General features: G+C 43.6%; 1 protein-coding gene and 1 long non-coding RNA gene across 3 annotated transcripts; one reads left to right on the forward strand and one right to left on the reverse strand.

Moving 5' to 3' along the window:
- Positions 1-297: 297 nt before the first annotated feature.
- csgalnact1b (chondroitin sulfate N-acetylgalactosaminyltransferase 1b) lies at positions 298-18,615 on the reverse strand. Its single transcript, XM_035379790.1, has 8 exons — positions 18,385-18,615; positions 11,548-13,360; positions 8,195-8,411; positions 5,470-5,571; positions 2,533-2,711; positions 1,971-2,062; positions 1,451-1,532; positions 298-619 (listed from the first exon to the last, which is right to left on the reverse strand). Exons 2-8 carry the CDS (start codon positions 12,197-12,199, stop codon positions 327-329), a joined length of 1,617 nt encoding a protein of 538 aa, XP_035235681.1. The 5' UTR covers positions 12,200-13,360; positions 18,385-18,615; the 3' UTR covers positions 298-326.
- LOC118206749 lies at positions 14,995-16,379 on the forward strand. Of its 2 annotated transcripts, XR_004761243.1 has the most exons (3): positions 14,995-15,265; positions 15,417-15,522; positions 15,931-16,379. It is a non-coding gene; the product is annotated as an uncharacterized LOC118206749 (long non-coding RNA). The 2 variants fall into 2 exon arrangements; XR_004761242.1 differs by having other exon boundaries at positions 14,995-15,522.
- Positions 18,616-18,875: the final 260 nt, after the last annotated feature.

An 18,875-nucleotide genomic window follows, 5' to 3' on the forward strand; every position in this document is an offset into this window, starting at 1 on the left:
AAGGCTGATCCCAGAACAGCCCTCCCACCCAGAGGCGCTTCGCGAATACAGGCCTCGGTCATCTGCTCATTTCTTCATTCTGCGTCTGATCAACATTGCACTCATTGATCATTTGATACGTTGCTCCTGGGTCCGATTCTCCCACCGTCCCACGGCTTCTTCAATAACAATAAGGCCTCTTTCCTAACTCTTTCCTAACCTCTGTGCTTCCACACCATCCTGTCAGGACTCGGTCCACCACACTCCTTCGGCATCCCGTCCCCCTGTCCTGTCAGGACTCCATGCTCCCTCCGCGTCCCCCCCCCCCCCCCCCCCCCCCCGTCCTGTCAGGACCGGCTCCCGTCGCCCCGGAGACCCTGCTGCCGCTGCTGGTGTTCCTGGAGCTCGCGGCGGAAGAAGAGCGTTCCCAGAAGGCCGTGCGAGGCCTCGCTCATGGCCTTGGACTGCAGGCACATCCTGTACTGCTCGGGCGGGAGCTGGGCGGAGCAGCTCTTCTCGTGCCACAGGTGCACCAGGCCGCGGGACGGGGCGCGCACCACCAGCAGCAGGCTGTGCAGGTACTTCCTGTACAGGTGCACGTCCTCCCCGCCCCAGCCTTTGATGTCCACGTCAAACCCACCTGGGAGACGACAGGCACAGGTGACAGTGAGAGGCGTCCCAGTGCTCAGGGTCAAAGGGCAAATAATCCAGACTTCAATAGATAATGAGATACATGACTAATGAAAACTCACTTAAATATCATAACTAATCATGCTCATAAATGTGTATATTACTGATGACCTTTTCTGACATAAATATGTAACATATGCATATGCACATACATTTAGTCTTCGGCTGTGAGTATCTGCACTTCAAAACATGAATAATTCATCCAGTTAGAATGGATTTACATATCACCATGACAATCTACCACTGAATTACATGTGCCTGCATTGGATTATCATATTATGCTGGATGATAACGACAGAGTGTGTGAAAAGGCTTTAATGTTTAATTTGGTAAAAGAGAGCTTCACGCTGGCATTGCTATTCTTCATACTGACTGTGCAGTTCTCAGACCATAACCACTAACCGAACCGTGAAGCTAGAGGACCAGTCTCCTCTGTTCATCTGGTTAAATATCTTGTTCCTACAAGGCACTATCTCTTCATCCACAAAACCTTTTTTTCTTTTCTTATTTGCTGCACAAGCTTGTTTGTTCAATATCAGTTCTTTCAGTGATAAACAGCTGTGGGCATTAGCAGTCATCCACAAGCGGCAACTAAAAAAGTTACATAAATATAATTAACAGTGTCCATACCACAGCAAAAATGCCTTCTGATGCATTTTTGACTAACAATAACAATACAAAAAGGTCTATTGGAGATGTGTATGGAGAAATCTGTCCCTCTGCTTGGCAGACAATCTTTTTCAAAAATCTTTGACATCTTTAATTATGATGACATAATTACCGATGTTGATGAAATCCGACCTATACTGGCATGTCATTCCAAAACCGAAATCTCTCCAGAATCCAGTGTTCTTATCAATCAACTGTGGGGAGAAATCTAAGTCAGATTCTCAAACACACATCATTTCCCCCAGAATGCTTAAAACAATACACTGCTAATATTAAAGACAGAAGCCTTATGCTTATTCCCTGGTGTAAGACAAAGGCAGGTCTGCTTATACAACAGTTTCCCTTAATTCCCTTTAAGTTTCAGTAAAGGAAATGTTGTTATTGCACAGTTATACAGTATGAATGCAATCTTACATTCTTATATCATTTTTACGGTCTAAGTCTAAACAGCCCAGGGGCTAGACTGGAACAGGCTCAAAGGTATATTTATTACACAATAATGCACCGTAAAGTTTTTTATGTTTTATGTTTAAAAATTGAAATCCGATCAATTCCAAATTCCCTGCCCATCCATTCCCCACCCTAATAAATAAATAACATTAAATTATAAATGATTGAAATGAATACTTTACCAGCTGCTGTTGTAAAGGTGGAATGCTATTGTTGCCATAAATCAGGCTTGGATTATACTGGCTGAAGAGGACTGGGTAGAACACTTTTTTGCCTGTGAGCAGAAATAACAGTTGGGATAACGAACCAAGAGCTTACCGAAAATGATCATTCCATCCCATAATAAACTGGCAGTTTAACAGTTCAACAGGTAGAAATCCCACAACAGTGCTAAACATTGCAACCTATGTTCTGCCTATGGTTTAGCAGACAAAGGGGGAAGTGTTTTTTATACCTGCAACATTTTTAAAACATGTTGACATTTGGAAGAAACGATAATTGAATCACTCCATTTACGGAATTTTAATGATGTCTTCAAGAGAAATTCAAGGATAAACCCTACCTAATTTATGGCAGTTTAATGCATGTTTAATGCAGTTTAATCACCCTCTTCCAGGACAACAAAATGAAGAGACTACTAATTAACATGCATTTAATTATCAAAAGTTTAGAAGAAATTATGAATAAATCCAGGCCAAAATCCAACCCGCGTTGTATTTAGCGTGAGCTTCCTGTGATCCTCACCAGGCTTCGCGTTCAGTCGGCAGGAGTTGAGGAACTCGGCGGAGAAGTAGATGTCCACGTCGCAGAAGAAGAGGAGGACGTTGCCATGTTTCCAGGACCGCGCCCCCACGTCCAGGCCCCGCCCACGCGAGAACTCCTCGTTCAGCTGGATGAGGGTGAAGTTCCTGAAGTTCATCTCTCTGTGTGAGAGGAAGGCGGACACCTCAGCTAACACAGACAAGACGGGTCTTACCACTACTACTGTTCATTTCTTTATGTTGTTTTCCAGAGGGATTCAGCACAATCAGAAGGTATTGTTCAAAGGTTTTTAAGTTACAGTAAGAGCGGAGAGACGTTCCATTGCACAACAAGATTTTTATGGTTAAATAACACGATTTATACAGTTAAATGTTAAATAACATGATTCATGCAGTTTTTTCGAGGGCAACATTTCTGCTGTTTTCTTCACAGGAGTTTTTACAGGGTACAGCAATAGTCTAGTAGATTGGCCAAATGCTCAATAGTCAGCCAGTGCTGGGATTTACTGTTCCAAAAGGCTAAACATTGTTGTCCCAAAGTGAACTATGCCCATTCCCATAACAATAACAAGGACAGCGTAATGACTTCATTTTGTTTAAAATACTCCCTAGAAATACTCTATCATTTTCCTCTCAGGGCAGAACAAATCGAACCTAAATCCACCCATCTTTATAAATCCAGCGTGTTATATTTTTTCCGGACATGGAAATCTGCCCTCGCAAATGCAACACACCCAGGGATTTATTAGCTTTGTCATCTTTAATAGTAGCTAGGTGTTTAAAAATTACCCTGCCTTGTGGGCATGTTGGCTTGCCTTGGGAACTTCAAAATTAAATATTGAAAATTGTGTATTTAATGCATGTGCATGTATGAGTGCACGGTGTATGTCTGTGTGCGAGTGTGTGTGAGTGAATGTGTGTTTTTCACATGCAGCAAAATGAATTAATCTTTCATGCACATAATAAGTTAATTTTATTGTTAGTTCAGTTTTACCACATGTATGTATGGGTTAATAATCCATAGATTAAAAAAAAAAAAAAAATACAACAGCATTACATGCTAAACTTGGCACAGGAGAAACAGATCCAATGCTGTGTGTGTGTGGGTGGGACAGTCACCATATCTTAAGCCTGATTAAAAAATGTGTTAGTCAAAGCTGTTGGACTATTTCCCCAAAGAATAATATGCATATCAAAAGAAAAAGGGCCAGTTTTCGTTTTCAAACTCTACTTTTCAGCCTGACTAGAGTCATTAATTAGTTAGACTACGCATGCAGTTAACTGTCCAGCAATAAAACTGTAGATGAGTTGGTTTCTCTGTAATGATCCTAAGACCTACTCTCTGGAGAATTAATCTGCAATGAAAGATATTCCATTAAGTAATGGCTACAAATGCATACTCATCCAGTGTGCCCAAGCCTTTGCAGCCTGCCTGCACCACCCATAACTCACTTAGGGAATTAGGAAACAACCTTAAATTATTGGCTGCGTATCTTATATTATTCAGCATTTTGTCTGGTATGAATAACTGCAACCCATTAAGATAGATGAGATAAAAATATTGATGAGAGGCAAAGAGAATGAACTGGTTAAAACTCCTTTCTCTTTGATGTCTTCACTTTTTCCTCCAGGCTGTGTGTGTGTGTGTAATAGATGTCAGAGACAGTGATAACAACTTCCTGTGAGAGCTGGTTATTCCATTTCCTGCATGTTTGGATTGATATATGAGATTCAGGCAAACACTTGCAGAGGGCTGGCCCCTATCTGATAAGGACAGAGTGGGGAGGTCCCTCCTACAGAGTGGAACAGTCCCCCCTACAGAGTGTACAGAGTGGTACAGTCCCTACTATAGAGTGGAACAGCCCCTCCTACAGAGTGTACAGAGTGGTACAGTCCCTCCTACAGAGTGGAACAGTCCCCCCTACAGAGTGTACAGTGTGGTACAGTCCCTCCTACGGAGTGGAACAGTCCCCCCTACAGAGTGTACAGTGTGGTACAGTCCCTCCTATGGAGTGGAACAGCCCCCCCTACAGAGTGTACAGTGTGGTACAGTCCATCCTATAGAGTGGAATAGTCCCCCCCTACAGAGTGGTACATTCACTGCTACAGGCATGGTGTGTGCATCCTCTGAATAAACCTGCAGTCCATTTATATTCTGAACACAGTCAGGCCTGACCAGAGATCAGTAATTTCTTATGTGGACAGAGGTCAACTGGACCTGCTAGTCAGAGTAACGTTAATCATAAAAACGCAGGGACTGTATTAGATAAATGCATTACAATGCAGTTGGTGAATCTGCTCTGATTTATTCTGATGTCTTTTGCTAAGGGGGCTATTTGGCTATGTGGAGAAAATTATCTATTTCACCGTATTACCAACTCAAACAAAATTATGCAGAGAATTATTATGTGTTCATATATTTATCATAAACTGAATTATGTCCATGGACTACCATCCATTTAAACACAAAATATATTGTGTCATTTTGTGAATACAGTGTAATCTTTTGTCCTTAGAAAGAACTAAATAAACCCGTAAGCAGAAATTCATTTTCCACATTGGAACGTAATGTTTATGAGAAGCATTTACACTGATGGATGCCCACACAAAACACACAAGACGGGTTTATATTAATCACATAATCGGTTGTGGTGGTTTAGCAGTTTTGAATCTCACGTAACTGATTTACTGTGAAAATAATTCAGTTTATTCACACTGCAGCTTTCCTGCCTCTTTTCGAATACGTGACAAACGTCTGATTCCCGGGTAATATCCCAAGGCAATGCTTTGCATTAGAATGAGGCGTCGCAGAAACCTCCGACTTCGAGCACGCTCTCGAGCGAGCGATGGCTCTGAGGGCCTCGCTCTTCTGAAGTCCTGGATGGGAGAAATGCACCTGAGAAGAAAGGTTTGCGCTTACTTTGATGTCGTCTTGAGTATCCCTTTCACCTCATTAATCTGCTCCTTCCCAAAGTACACCACGGTGAGGTGGACCCGGCCGTCCTGGCGAATGCAGACTTCCCTGAAACAGTAAGAGAGGAAGGAAGTGTCCTGCGTGTGTCAAGATCTGTAGAAACGCACCCCCTGGACCGTTTCCCCACACCTTCTGCAAATTTGCATGTTCCTCTTTGCTGTCTGCTTCCAGTCAATCAACCAGCTCTGATGGGTTCCCATTGCTTTTATGAACAAGCAATTGCTATATGAACTGAGAACCTTCTGACCATGCTGTGAATGGCAAGAGGAAGGTGTTGTTTGGGGGAGGGGGGGGCATGGAACAAACGGCCTCCCATCAACATGAATGACCTTCCCCTTCGTGTACCAGACCGAACGTTCAATACCTGCTTCTGCTCCTCTGACCAACACAGGTTTGTATCACTCCAATGGTATTAATCTTATCACATTTCAGTTTACCAGGGAGTTGGATGCTGCAGAGGACCACAAGGGCACAGCAAACCATCTGCCAAGTAAACGTAATGCAATCTACATTTTTAAAACAACATTAACAGATAGCGGGGTCTAAGAAATAAAAGAAGGTAGAAGCAAGAGTTTTAACAAGGATCAAAGCAAAACTCCATTCAATTCACTTCAAAGTGGCCATCCCAGATAGCATGCAGGGAGAGAACGCATTACATGGATCAATGCGCACAGACAGAAATAGATATATGAGCACGGCTGAGTGGACGGTTTTGGACCTCTTTCACAGTGTCACATAGTGGCTGAGTATATTTCACCATCGCACTCAATGCACCCAGTGTCTGTTGAAAGTTATACCGCACAAGTTCCCCATTACTTTCAGAAATTTCCTTCCTGTCTTATCAACACCAGCTCCTGGGATGGGTACGCTCCACATTCGTGAAGGCTGGGTTAAGATTACACATACTGTAAATATTTGAAACCCTTTCCGTTGCATAAGGGAAAATGTCGGCACTTCTTTCAATCAAGTGATAAAACCGTTATAAGTATAAGAAGGTTCTTCTAACAGTCGGAATTGGATTTTATTTGTCTGGGACACCAGAGCAATGCTTTGATCCTGGATAATCAACTATATCAAAAAATCCCATACGCTATGTCTATGTCTACATTTGATTGACTGTATCGGCTACGATGGTGTAGAATATGATAATGACATTTGAGAAGACGTGATGACTGCATGTCTGAAGTTGCTCTGTAATCATTGACAGAATGAGTCCAAACACTTAGGGGAATGTGTGGTGTAAAGTCTAGTTTCCTGTTATTCTGCAGGAACATTGTCAGACTTAACAGTTTTGCTTCCAACCATCACGCTGTGCAAACACTGTGTGGTTCAAAAAGATTAATCAAATATTCCGTTTATCAAAGCTTCTTTCTTCTTCAAACAGCTTAAGATCTTCCCCCCACAGACTTGCATGAACGAGGCCCCTATCCTGGATGTGCAAATTGCACAGAAAATGACTGTTATTTTCAGCTGCTTAAAAAATGGTGAGAAACTAATGAAACCTGATTATACGTGTCTGTGCTGGGGTCACATGGTTTTGCATTGTAGGCAAAAAAAATGTGGGTTCAAGATGTGAAACGGCTTACACGTTGGCTTTGAGGTGCACAGAATGCAAAGTAGAAGTGGAGAGAATGGGATTGTGGGAGAAGTAAATTCTCCTTTGGAAAACAACTTCCAGGAAGTGACACTCAGTACTGGAGAGTCAGCAGAGGGATGTGGAAATGGTTTTCCAGGAAGGAGAAATATGAGTATCTGAGAGATTCCAAGGCATGGACAACCTGTCTGACTAAGCAGCAGGGATTACTGCCCGATGAACTGCATTCCTATGCGCAAACGCACAAGCTAGTCCCCCATTGAATACTGAAACCTGATGCACATTAGAGATATGTACTGGAACTGTCAACATAAGTGAAATGCCAGTCACCCATTGCAAAACCTGGGCAAGTGCAAGCATTCTGCATGTGAATGGCATGTCATCTTAGAAATGACAAGAGATGACAGCCACCCCACTGTGAAATAGCTATTCATTTTTTTTTTTCCATGGTAGACTACAGCATTATGACATTGCATTTCTTGGTTGTGTTGTGGCATCGCAGAGCTTTTACCTTGCCATTCACGCCCACTGTTCTGTTACAATTCAGTTCTGGACTATAATGGATACGGCCCATAATTCTCCTCTTCGACAGCATCATACATATTGGATGTCTACGCTAAGAGTTTGCTCTGATGCTACTTGGGGCGAATGTTGCATTCCATTTAATGTGCCTACTAACTGCAGGTTGTGTTCATACATTTTTTAATGTTTGGGGACAAAACTGAATAACTGCCTAATATTGAAAAGTGGACCATGCAGTAAATTCCCTGACATTACATTCAAGGGTGTTCTCTACACAATGTTTTGCAATCGAAGGCCAACACTCTGAATTGCAGACGTTTTACTGTAAAGTGAATTGCCAGTAGGCCTAGTGATTATTTTTAAACAGAGGAACTACAGTGCATGCCACCAGTGTTGCAGAGACCTTGATAGTCTACTTGCTCTGAGTGCAAATCTATCAACTAAATGATCAATACCTGCACACCAGTACAGTATATATTTCATTATATATTATATTATATAATTAATTTTGTCAACATTAATTGTTTTATTGATGTTACAGGAGTCGCGTCTTACCTGAAGTTACGCATGAACTGTCGGAACTTGTCGACGCGCTTGGCCAGCGGCACGACGATGTTGATGAGCACGCTGTCCGTGCGCACGCGCTCGCTCGTCACCTTCATCAGCGGTCCGAACGGACGGAAGAACACCAGCCTTCTGAACTCGCCGCTCCGGTCGCCCTTGAAGGTGAGCTCGTACACGGTCCCCTTGTCTTTCTCCGTCCGAGAAATACCTACCGATGAAATAATCGATTAACTGAGAGGGCGAGCCGTGTGTTTGATGACAAAACAACGATCCCTGTCGCTTTACGAATGCATGCTTTGGAATTGATTGATTGATTTAAAAATAGGAAAAAGCTATTCTGCACACTGCAAATCAAAAAGGCTAGGACAAACACAGAGTGATAGAGTACCTTTTCCGATCCACCTTTGTTTATTTTCTATAAAGGCCTATATTTAAAGGACTGACTGATCCATCCTGATACACAGGCCTAACACCTATAGTACAAATACCTCCCCAAAGGTAACTTTCTAGGAACTGTGTTTCCTGTAACTACTATGTAGTACGTGAACTCAGCCCCTCCCAATGATCTTATGCTCTGTACAAATCGGTTTCAAACGCAAACACTTTTAAACTGGTCAACCAGCTGTTCGATCACCAGCTGACCAGCCTATACAGTCAGCTAGTCCGCCAGTTTGACCACCAGCTTACTCTACCAGCTTTGTCCAGCTAGAGACCAGTTTGACCAGCCACAGACCAGCTATGACCAGCTAGAAGTGTTGCTTAAACCAGCTTAGAATCCCAGCTGGCCTTCTCAGGAATTTTCAGCAGGGCAGTCATACATGAATGCATTTTAGTAAAAGATATAATTTGGTTTACACAGTACATCAGACAACTGGTTCTAATATGATGTACTGGGTTTAAAATATATTTTGTTCCATGTACATGCATTTCCAGGAGTAAAAACGAGGATTTGTTTGAGAAAATCTAAATGGTTAAAAAGAAATGTTTTGAACAGGTATGTGGAAATAGTTATAATAGCATGCTGTGTTTGTAGGAATCGCCAAGTAAATATTGTGTTTGCTGCGTCCAAATATTTTTGGTTCTTTCAGGAAGTATGTATATTAGGTTCCATTACTGTCTATACTTGATGCATCATGTATGCACAACGTTACCACAGACAGAAATACTCAGTTTCCACCTTCATAAGAATCCGAGGTAAAATCCAACCCTCTGTTAGGACTGTAATTCATTTGGAAATGAATCCTCCTCAAAATGTTGTCCAAATCATGAGCAGCTGTGCTTATGCTAGATAGGTCAGGGGAGCTGGTCTGTGAAGGGACTCCGTGCCAGCTTATGCTCTCAGTTATTTAATTAGCCCAGTCATTTATTTAATCTGACATATTTGCTGAAGTGGAGCGCTTCGGCTGCAGGGTGCTCGTGTATCCTTTGTGAAAACATTTTGGACTCTAGTCTGATACAGGAGTGAACCAGCACTGGCGTTTGTGTTTACAAAATGAAGCCAGAATTATTGGTTGATGCCCCCCCCCCCCCCCTTTTTTTATTTTTTTTATTTTTTTTTGGGGGGGGGGCAATATATGAGTAAACGATTGCTATATTTCTCAGTTAAATTCATTTACTACATTTTTAATGGATATTTCTGGGTATTTTGTTGGTAATATATGGTGCTGTATGGCCCTCTAAATTAGAATTCAAGTTTAAGGTTGTTCTGTGCAACAACAACAAAAAAGAAAAGAAAAAAAGTGATCTTTAAGATTGTGGCTATGATGAAGACATTTATGATTATTATAAAGAGACAGAAATTATTCAGATATACAAAGCTAACGATGGCAGATTTGGTCCCTCTCAACTGATAGGTTAATTCGATTCTCATAAACCTATGTCAGAATCAGCTTATTTAATAGATCAGAAGAGTTTGCTATTGATTTTTACCTCACAAACAAATCGATGCTTCCGGACAAGATGTATGACTAACCTTTCAAACTGTGCCGTAGCTTGAAAAAGAAATAGAGCAGGAAGGTTTCGGAATCAATACACCTGACTGAATATCAGGTCCAGGGTTTGCTAACGTGCTCGTATTTACGACGCGCTTTGTTTCTCGGGGATAAGTGATTAGCGCGGTCGGTTTGATGCTAACGGATACCCTTCGCAGCAGTAACGTATGCAGATTTATTTGCTTTGCACGCTCTCCCGCTCGAAATATATTTTCCTCAATTTAGATACGCGGCCAGCGCACAGCAGTTTCTCTGAGGAGTCGTAAAGACAGAACAGGAATTATATTTCACACCTTAATGTATCTTTGGAGTACAGCGGTAGTTTTATGGTGTGAGAAAACTGTGGTCCTGAGCGTACTCATTACATCCATATCGGATGATTCATGTATTCCTGCACAGAGGCAGATTAGCTGAGAGGTAGGTTGGGTGCCTACGGGGTGCAATGCACAATAAAGATAAACCCATAAAGTCTAGCATCTCTGGCAATTGTAAAGGAAGATTTCGATGGTTATATGAGGACAAAACTTTGCAGAGTTCAAGTAATGGGAGTTGCCTTCCATAGCAGCTGTCACAAAGAATTACTCTCCTGAAAGATCATTGGCAGACCACGTAAATCAGCTTACTTTGTTATAACACCAGACATTGTACTGTGTGTCCCTATGCACACAGCAAATAAACTGTTTGAAATCTTGTAAAGCCTACATTGGTTTCAGTGACTGCTTCACATCTGAGAAGAACCAACCCACTCACTGCAAAGCAGTGCTCACGGCGGATTGATCTCTCGCAGGGTTCAAGGTTTCCGCGTTTAAATAGCTTCCGTCCAGACTGCCCCCAAAGGGTGTCCGTGCTGAAATTAGGAACTACTGTAATAACCTCAATTCCCTCCTCAAATCATACCTTCACATTTTGAGTTATTGTGTTATCATATCATCCGGAGTCTTCTCCCCACTGTAATTTCAGCACATTAAGTATTTTGGTTCAAATTAGAAAGAATTGTGAGGTATATGTCTGCAGTTTTGCAGCTGATGAGTAATTGGTAATTTAAGCAACGAGTGCACAGAATTTGAGACAGTTTACAGTAATTAATCATGCATGAGAATCTAGCCTGGTTTAAACCAGTTTTAATTAAAACATGGATTTACAAAACTTCAAGTGTTACTGTTTTATCACTGCAAAAACTTTTTTTTCCGATAGTTTCAGTGATCTTCATACTTGCTAAATTGTATTTATTGCAACACAAACTAGCACTTGCAATTCACTGTATGCTAAAATCGAGGATAAATGTTGATTGGACATCAACGAATGTCTGACACGACTGTTGAGGGTAGACTTCATCGGGACCCCTTGACTCACCTTCGATGAAGTCGCTGGGCGAATAGACCCGCCGATGGGTCGGGTCGTCCCTCTCCCAGGGCGTGTTCAGCGCCTGCAGGCCGGCCTCGATGGCGCTGGCCAGCTCGTCCCGCCGGTCCTTGCGAACGGGCTTCTCCACGGGGTGCCGGGTGAGGCCGGTCTCCAGCTGGTAGACCCTGTGGAGCGTGAAGGCCTCGAAGGGCACCAGCGCGTACTCGCTGGGGATCTTGGTCCCCGCCCGGACCTCGGCCCGGTCCAGCTGGCTCTGGAAGAACTCCTCGAGGTCCACGCTGCCCCCCGGCCCGCCCCCCAGCCCGTTCGGGGACTCCGCGAGCACCGTCAGCGTCTCCTCCTGCCCCAGGGACTTCCTCAGGTTCTCCAGCTGCCGGCTGCGCTCCTCCAGCGCCTCCTGCAGCTGGGAGACCTGCTTCTCCAGGCTGTTGACGTAGCGGCGGTGCTGCTCCTCCCGCTCCTGCAGGAGGGCCTGGTACGACTCCTTGTCCGCCGGGACATCGGCCCGGGGCAGGAGGGACAGTCTCTCCGCAGAGGGCGGGCTGCAGGCCAGCATGTAGAGGAGGGACAGGGCGGAGCATACCGCCACCAGGAACACGCCTGAGCGGACCACTAAGTTCATAGCCCCCCGCCGCAGCATGGTACCCCCCCCCAGAGTTACATCAGAGGTCCCTCACTCTCTGTCGGCTAGAGGCGTACCTGATCTGCCATTTTTCTCAAGCTGCTTGCGATCTGTTGAAAACGAAAGTTTTTAACGGATTCGATTCCTCCTTTATGTCTGTCCATCTCAAAAGATAGTGTCCATCTCAAGAGAAAGTGTCCATCGCAAGTAATTGGGACAAGGTGTGTCCAACATTGCCGCTCAGTTACCAGCGTTCATTGCCTGGCTTGTAGCTCTGAACATACTTAATTTCCTTGGTTAGATAATGCAGAGGTCAATGTCCTTGTTGGGGCCTGGCCTTCTTGATTGACGTCTATAAAGGACTGGTTTCCATGCAGTCTGACGAATGAGAATCACCAGCTGTTCAGTGCCCCTCCTCCTTTCATTGAATCTGAGCAGTGTCGACTAAGCTTTGACTTTCAAACCTGATACTATCCTATCTGTCAGTCAATGGCATCATCTCCATTTGGTGTCTGCTTGACATGGAAGAACCACATTCTCTTCTCAGCATGTGTAAATATGTTCTGGCGGAATGGACTGAATCACTGACTCATTGTTCCACGTTCTTAAATCTGTCACTGTCTCTGTGTCACGCCTCATAATGGAACATTACTCACTCATTGTTCCACATTCTTAAATCTATCACTGCATCTCTGTGTCATGGTTCATAATGGTACAATGCTGACTCATTGTGTCACATTTTTAAAATCCATCACTGTATCTCTGTGTCAGGCTTCATTATGACAGATTTATGTACTTCATGATAAAAGGCCACATAATGTATCGACATGAAATACTGTATTGGCACATATAATAATTAATTTCCAGTGCCAGTGGCCAGAATTAGTCAAAAATATGTCCACAATATATTTAGGCTTTTACCAGTTATGTGTGATGAACACTTGTATCAAATATTATTAATTAAAATATATCTTAATTTTGGATGCTTTCATCAAGTTAGAATAATTAGATTTGAAAATATAAGTTGTCCTTTGATTTAATTTGTTCCTGTTCCAGTATCATATGTACCAATGCATGATTGCCAGTATGTTGAGACCCAAAGGTAAAAAAAAGTCATTTTTGTTTTGTCGAAATTGTTGAGTTGTTGTTGAGCTTCATTTCTTCAGTCTTGAAGAATGTCTACAATAAGAGAGAAACATGAAATTTGTTTTTGATAAAAGTACACGACAGGAAAAGACTCAAGATAAAAGCAAGTGCAAGAAAAGCATTACATTTAACTGACTGATCAAACATCATCAGGTTTTTATGTACAACCGTCTACTGTAGTATCCCCATAAAGAAGACATTTTACAGCCAAGAAATATTACCCCAAATTCTAATGGCACCATACCCCACTCTAAAAGAGGCAAAAAAAGAGAGAGAAAAAGAAAAAACATAAATAGTGAGGAACAATTTCAGTTTATTTGGTTGCCGATGGAAACTTTCTTTCTGTCTGTACAGAAGGTTTGTAAAGAAAATTTGTGTAAAAGCCTGAGATTACATTCTGCGTGGCATGAATCAGCTTTAAGTGCAACTGCACTCTGTGTACAATATTTAAAAGGACTTTTGCAAAGGCATCAGCCAAGCCGTTCCAAGGTTTTCTAAACAAATAAATGATCGGGACGTCCTCAAACTTCTCAAACTTTACTCTGTGTGTACCATCGCCTGCACAATTGATAATAAGTCTTAAAACTTTGTAGTTTGTTTAGTGACTAATTTTTCTTTCAAAGTCTTTCTTTGTTAATGAAACACCATTGTATTAAGGTGGTAATCAGGGCATTCATTCTCATCCTATTGAAAGGACACCGTTTCACCCACTGTTACTTGGCAACAGTAAATATCCTATACACAAAAATGAGCATGTGTATTTGAAAGAGAGAGAGAGAGAGAGAGTTGTGCATATGTGTGTATTTGTATATGTGTGTATATTCATATATATTGTTTGTGTGTGTGTGTGTTCGTGTTCGTGTGAGTGTGTGCGTGTGTGTGTGTGTGCGTGTGTGTGCGTGTGCATATGTATGTGTGTTCGTGTGTGTGTGTGTTCGTGTGTGTGTGGGTCAGAGAGGAGGAGGTTCCCCACCGACTCACAGCACAATTAGCCGCTTTACTGACCTGGCGGAGGCTGGATTTAGTGAAAGGGTTAGTTATGTTAGCAGTGAATGCAAAACTATCCTGACAGGCTGGGTCAATCTGGACGTCATGAAAAGGCCGTTTATGTTCACTGTGGATTCATCTCAATTGACTCTTCATGTTCAGAGTTTTGGTTCAGACATATAAGAAGACCTTGTTCTCACCCAGGCAGTATTACTAAGTTCTACTTGACCAATTCTATACGCTTACACCCGAGCAATAGCTCAAGCTAGCAATAGGTCTCCTTTTCTTTTAAGAAATGCTAATTGAATTTGGTTGTCTCTTTCTGAAGGCAATAACTAATGGTAAAATATCGAGGAAATATGAGAATTCTACCAAGTTAAACTGAAGAATGTGCTGGAAAAATGCCCATATGTGCTTACGACAGCTTATGAATCAAATTACTATTGTTCATTCAGAGGTAAAGTAATAGACAATAGGTACCAGGGAGAGTTGCTGCAAGACTAAAGAGTTAAACATATCTGTTCCCTAATCAACTGGAGATTTCATTACTAAATGCATATGGTGCTACAAACACAGACTCCCAGTCATGGATGTAGTAGAAATTCAGGATTTTTACTAGGCCTTTTTTAGATAGACTCATCTGCATTAGATCTACAGATTAGACAAACCCAAATCTGAAATCTAAAATAAACATACTGTACTGTGATGGTATGTTGAGGCTTATGCTTACCCTTGAACATATAACAAGTTATATGTGAATTTCCTCTTTTTTTTTTTTTTACATACTTCAGAAAGGCCTGGCCTGTGCAAACACAGCACAGCATCAGCCACACCAAAGGAGATTCCTGTAGGGAACCTGAGAATGACACACAGGATACCCCACTGCTCGAGGTCAGAGGGTTAACTGCCCCCTCCCAAATGCACACTCGTACACAAAGGCTGCAGTTACAAGTAAGCAAGCGTCTGTCTCTAGCAGATTTATTAAAAACCTGACACAGCCATAATCACTGACGGTAAGCCACGCTAAGCTAAGCTACGTATTGTCTACATTTTTACGTTGTCTACAGTCTTTTTCCATCTGTTCTGTGTGTTTTTTTTTCAGTTCAGTGAAGTTTCAGGACTTTGAGTGAGATGGGCAGCACTGCGGGGGATGTGGAGCTGAGATCGATTCCTCCATGGGAGACCCCCAGGGGGCGCTGTCTGTGGAAGTGAGCTATCTAGAGCTGACAAATTAACATGGGGGGGATTCGCAGTTTGAACAAAAGCTCTGCTGCCGGGGTCTGAAGAGATCAAATCAGCCCTCGATGTTTCTGTGGCAGATTGCGGGGGAAGAGGGAAGGGGGAGGGGGGATGGGTAGAGATCAGTGTATATTGGAAGTAACCTTTGGGGGTCTATCAATTAACATCTCAGATTTGGTGCTAAGGACTCTAAAACCCATACTACGCTGCAGTTCCTAAAATAAACAACTGTAGTAGTTTATTTGTATTTTTTTTAAAAACATACTGTACTCAAATTTCATGATATGCAATATGCATGCTATAGCCTATAGTCTCAGTCAAATAGCATGCTCGTTATGGAAAATTAATTAAGGAACTTGATCTATTTTTCACTGCAGAACATGAATAGTGTCGATGACGTGAAACATCTAGAAGCGCTGTCCATCAGCGGTGTATGAAGCGCTGCAAGCCGACCCTCCCGCAGGACAGCATTGACGAGCCCCCTCCGCATACGTGACAACTTCTGACTGGAGAGCTACAGTGGATGTGGCACCGAAGAACAAGTGCATTTCTTCCTCACTCAGATAAGAGACGTATGCGTGGGGGGATGACAACCGAAATGGAAAAGGAACTTCGGTCTGCAGAGCTAGTCAGTTTAAAGACATTTGTAGAAAAAACATTTGAGATTGAAGGCTCTGGTTTTCGCTTTCGCCGTCACTGAAACTTTCTCGAATTCTCAAAAAATTCCCCCCCAGAAATGTAGCATCCTTGAATACAGATGCGGTCACATAATGTCTCTGACCCAGTTGTGTGGAATATTTCTTAATACTAAAACCAAAGCACCGTTTACATGTTGTGTCACTGTCTGCTCATGACTTCCGATGCTCTTGTTTTTATTTCATTCATTCATTTTTACTTCACTTCACTTTTGCTTTTACTACTGTTCATCACATCGTCGTAAAATGAGCATCAGCGTTTTCCACTGCATGTGGTGCGACTGACTGAACCTCCTCGAGCTTCGAGCGATGGCCGTGTTAGTTTGCGATGACCCAGAACACCCAGGCAGGGGTCGCGTTAACTGCCCCCCCATCCACCCCCCACCCCCCCGTGGTGAGGTGGCAGGCAGGGAGAGGACGTCGCTGCCCAGCCCTGCGCTGCGCTGTGTGGAGGAAGGAGACCGTAACCTGAGCCCGGGTCCTCAGCAGGAAACTGCTGAATCTTTAATGGGGGAGAGGACCTGGCGGTCGCCTGGCCTCGGCCTTCGCTGCGGGGGGTGGTGCTGGAGGGGTCGGGGGGGGGGTCCAGCCGCATCTGCCGCATCTAGCTCCGGCCCCAGTAATTAGGACCGAGGACCGCGTAGATACCAGGTCCGTTATTGGCCCATTGCATTCGAACAAGGCATGAGAATGAATGCGGGTTTACAATGTGATTTATGCCTTCTCTGAAAACAAGGGGCCACTACCAGCTGTTTCTACCAGGGGAGATTGCATTAGGGAGTACAGTGGAGCAGTTTGGCAGGACTTTGAGTATAGATTACAGTTACAGCCTGTAAGAGCAGCTTTGGATTGATCGCGTGCGTGCAATCTTTCTGGTATTTCTGCTTGTTCTTCCTGTTCAACTGCTGTGATGTGGTAAGACAACCACAGTCTGAGCTGTACAGAGACTTATCAACATCCTAGTTCTGGTTTTAAGTTTTTTGTTGACTCACCAGACCGGTATGCTTTCCATGTCTCATGAGGCACTAGCTGTCTGCGTCTGAGAGTCTTATTTTGTATCTGATAGTTAGAAAATGTGTGTTTGTGAATGAAGGAGCATGCGTACATCTCTCTATGCATGTGAGGGGAGCTCTTTGAGTGTGTGTGAGTGTGTGTGAGTGTGTGAGAGACAGAGAGTGGGGGGGGGGGGGGGAGGTGGATTAGGGCAGTGAAGGAGTGCCCTGGCATCCTTGAATGGGCTCCTATGAAAGCCATGCTTTCAGAATGCTTCAGCTACAGCCTACAGTGAGCCTGCCAATCCAGTGTGTGTGTGTGTGTGTGTGTGGGTGTGTGTGTATGTGTGTGTGTGCAGCCTACAGTGAGCCTGCCAGTCCGGTCCACACTGCCAGTGTGTGTGTGTGTGTGTGCGTGTGTGCGTGCGTGCGTGCATGCGTGCATGCACAGCCTACACTAAGCCTGCCAGTCGAGCTCACACTGCCAGCAATCTGAAGATCTTCTGGGAGTGGTAATGCCATCCCTGTTTCATCCCGAGATTCATATCCAGCACTATCCTGCAGTATCATTACGGAACATCCTTTTATGATTTCAAATACTGAAACACATCTGTGCCATGCTTTTGCACAGTTACTGCAAAGTCCCTTATTATTTTTAGACCTAGATCCCTGAACACAGTGTGTTGAAGAGTGCTACCTCAAATTCGTAAGATTTTAAATATACATAATATATAACAAACTGATACCTTTAAAGCTACTAAACAAAGTGAATTTTTACTATCATCTCACAGTTTTTTTTCAGTTGATATCTTCAGATCAACAAAACAGAATTAAAGCCCTTTTTCTACTCAGGTTGTAAAATAGTAAGTTGCAACTGTACTCCCTCAGGAACTTCCTTACCATCCTAATTGGTATTCAATCAGAACTATTCTCTCCGGCAGTTTTGGAGGCATCTTTTTTTTTTCCAAGACAATTTTTTTTTTTCCCAGACAGTTAACAAAAGTGTGACACACTCACACGTGCAAACACAGACACACACTCACACACACACAAATGGGCGCATGTGTGACCACAACAAACCCTCAGTCTCCCCCCCCCCACAACACTTCTGTTCCCCCCAGGCGAAAAAATGTAGTCCACTCACCGGCTGTAATTTATTCCCTCGCGGTCCGAGGCGTAGCCTGGGAGAAGGCTGCCGTCGTTTCCCCACAGCACTAGTGGCTCTCCTCTCTCAGCGCTCATCCATACTGAGCGTAGCGCTGTGTGGGCCGTCCCACAACCACAGCCGCGCGGGGCGTCCATTAAAGCCTGTCAGCGAGAGTGAGCGAGCGAGCGCGCACGAGTGGGCCGGGCTCTGCTTCAACGCGCCGCTCGCTTGTAACCCGATCTTCTGTCCCCGCCCACCCGTGCCTGGCTCCTCCCACCCCCCCCCACCCCCCCCACACTCCCCGCCCCCTTCCTTGGCTGCCGACAAAGGTTCAGCTCTTACCTGAGGCGGTCCTCTGTCAGCCTCTCTCTCTCTCTTCTCTCCTCCTTCTCAAGAAATCCCAGGCGTCTTTCATGCTAAATCCAAACATTTATTTTGACACAGGGACCTTTTTCTCTTTTTAATTTTTTTCTGAAAAAATGTATTTT

Source organism: Anguilla anguilla, chromosome 10, assembly GCF_013347855.1.
Source record: "Anguilla anguilla isolate fAngAng1 chromosome 10, fAngAng1.pri, whole genome shotgun sequence".
Taxonomy (NCBI): domain Eukaryota; kingdom Metazoa; phylum Chordata; class Actinopteri; order Anguilliformes; family Anguillidae; genus Anguilla; species Anguilla anguilla.

Bases quoted from the DNA above. Each gene is read 5' to 3' on its own strand.
- csgalnact1b (XM_035379790.1), bottom strand. From the start codon at position 12,199: ATGCTGCGGCGGGGGGCTATGAACTTAGTGGTCCGCTCAGGCGTGTTC. The intron at 8,412-11,547 runs GTGAGTCAAGGG...TTTCATCGGTAG, and splicing joins GCCCAGCGACTTCATCGAAG to GTATTTCTCGGACGGAGAAA. The intron at 1,533-1,970 runs GTAAAGTATTCA...TTCTCCCCACAG, and splicing joins CACCTTTACAACAGCAGCTG to TTGATTGATAAGAACACTGG.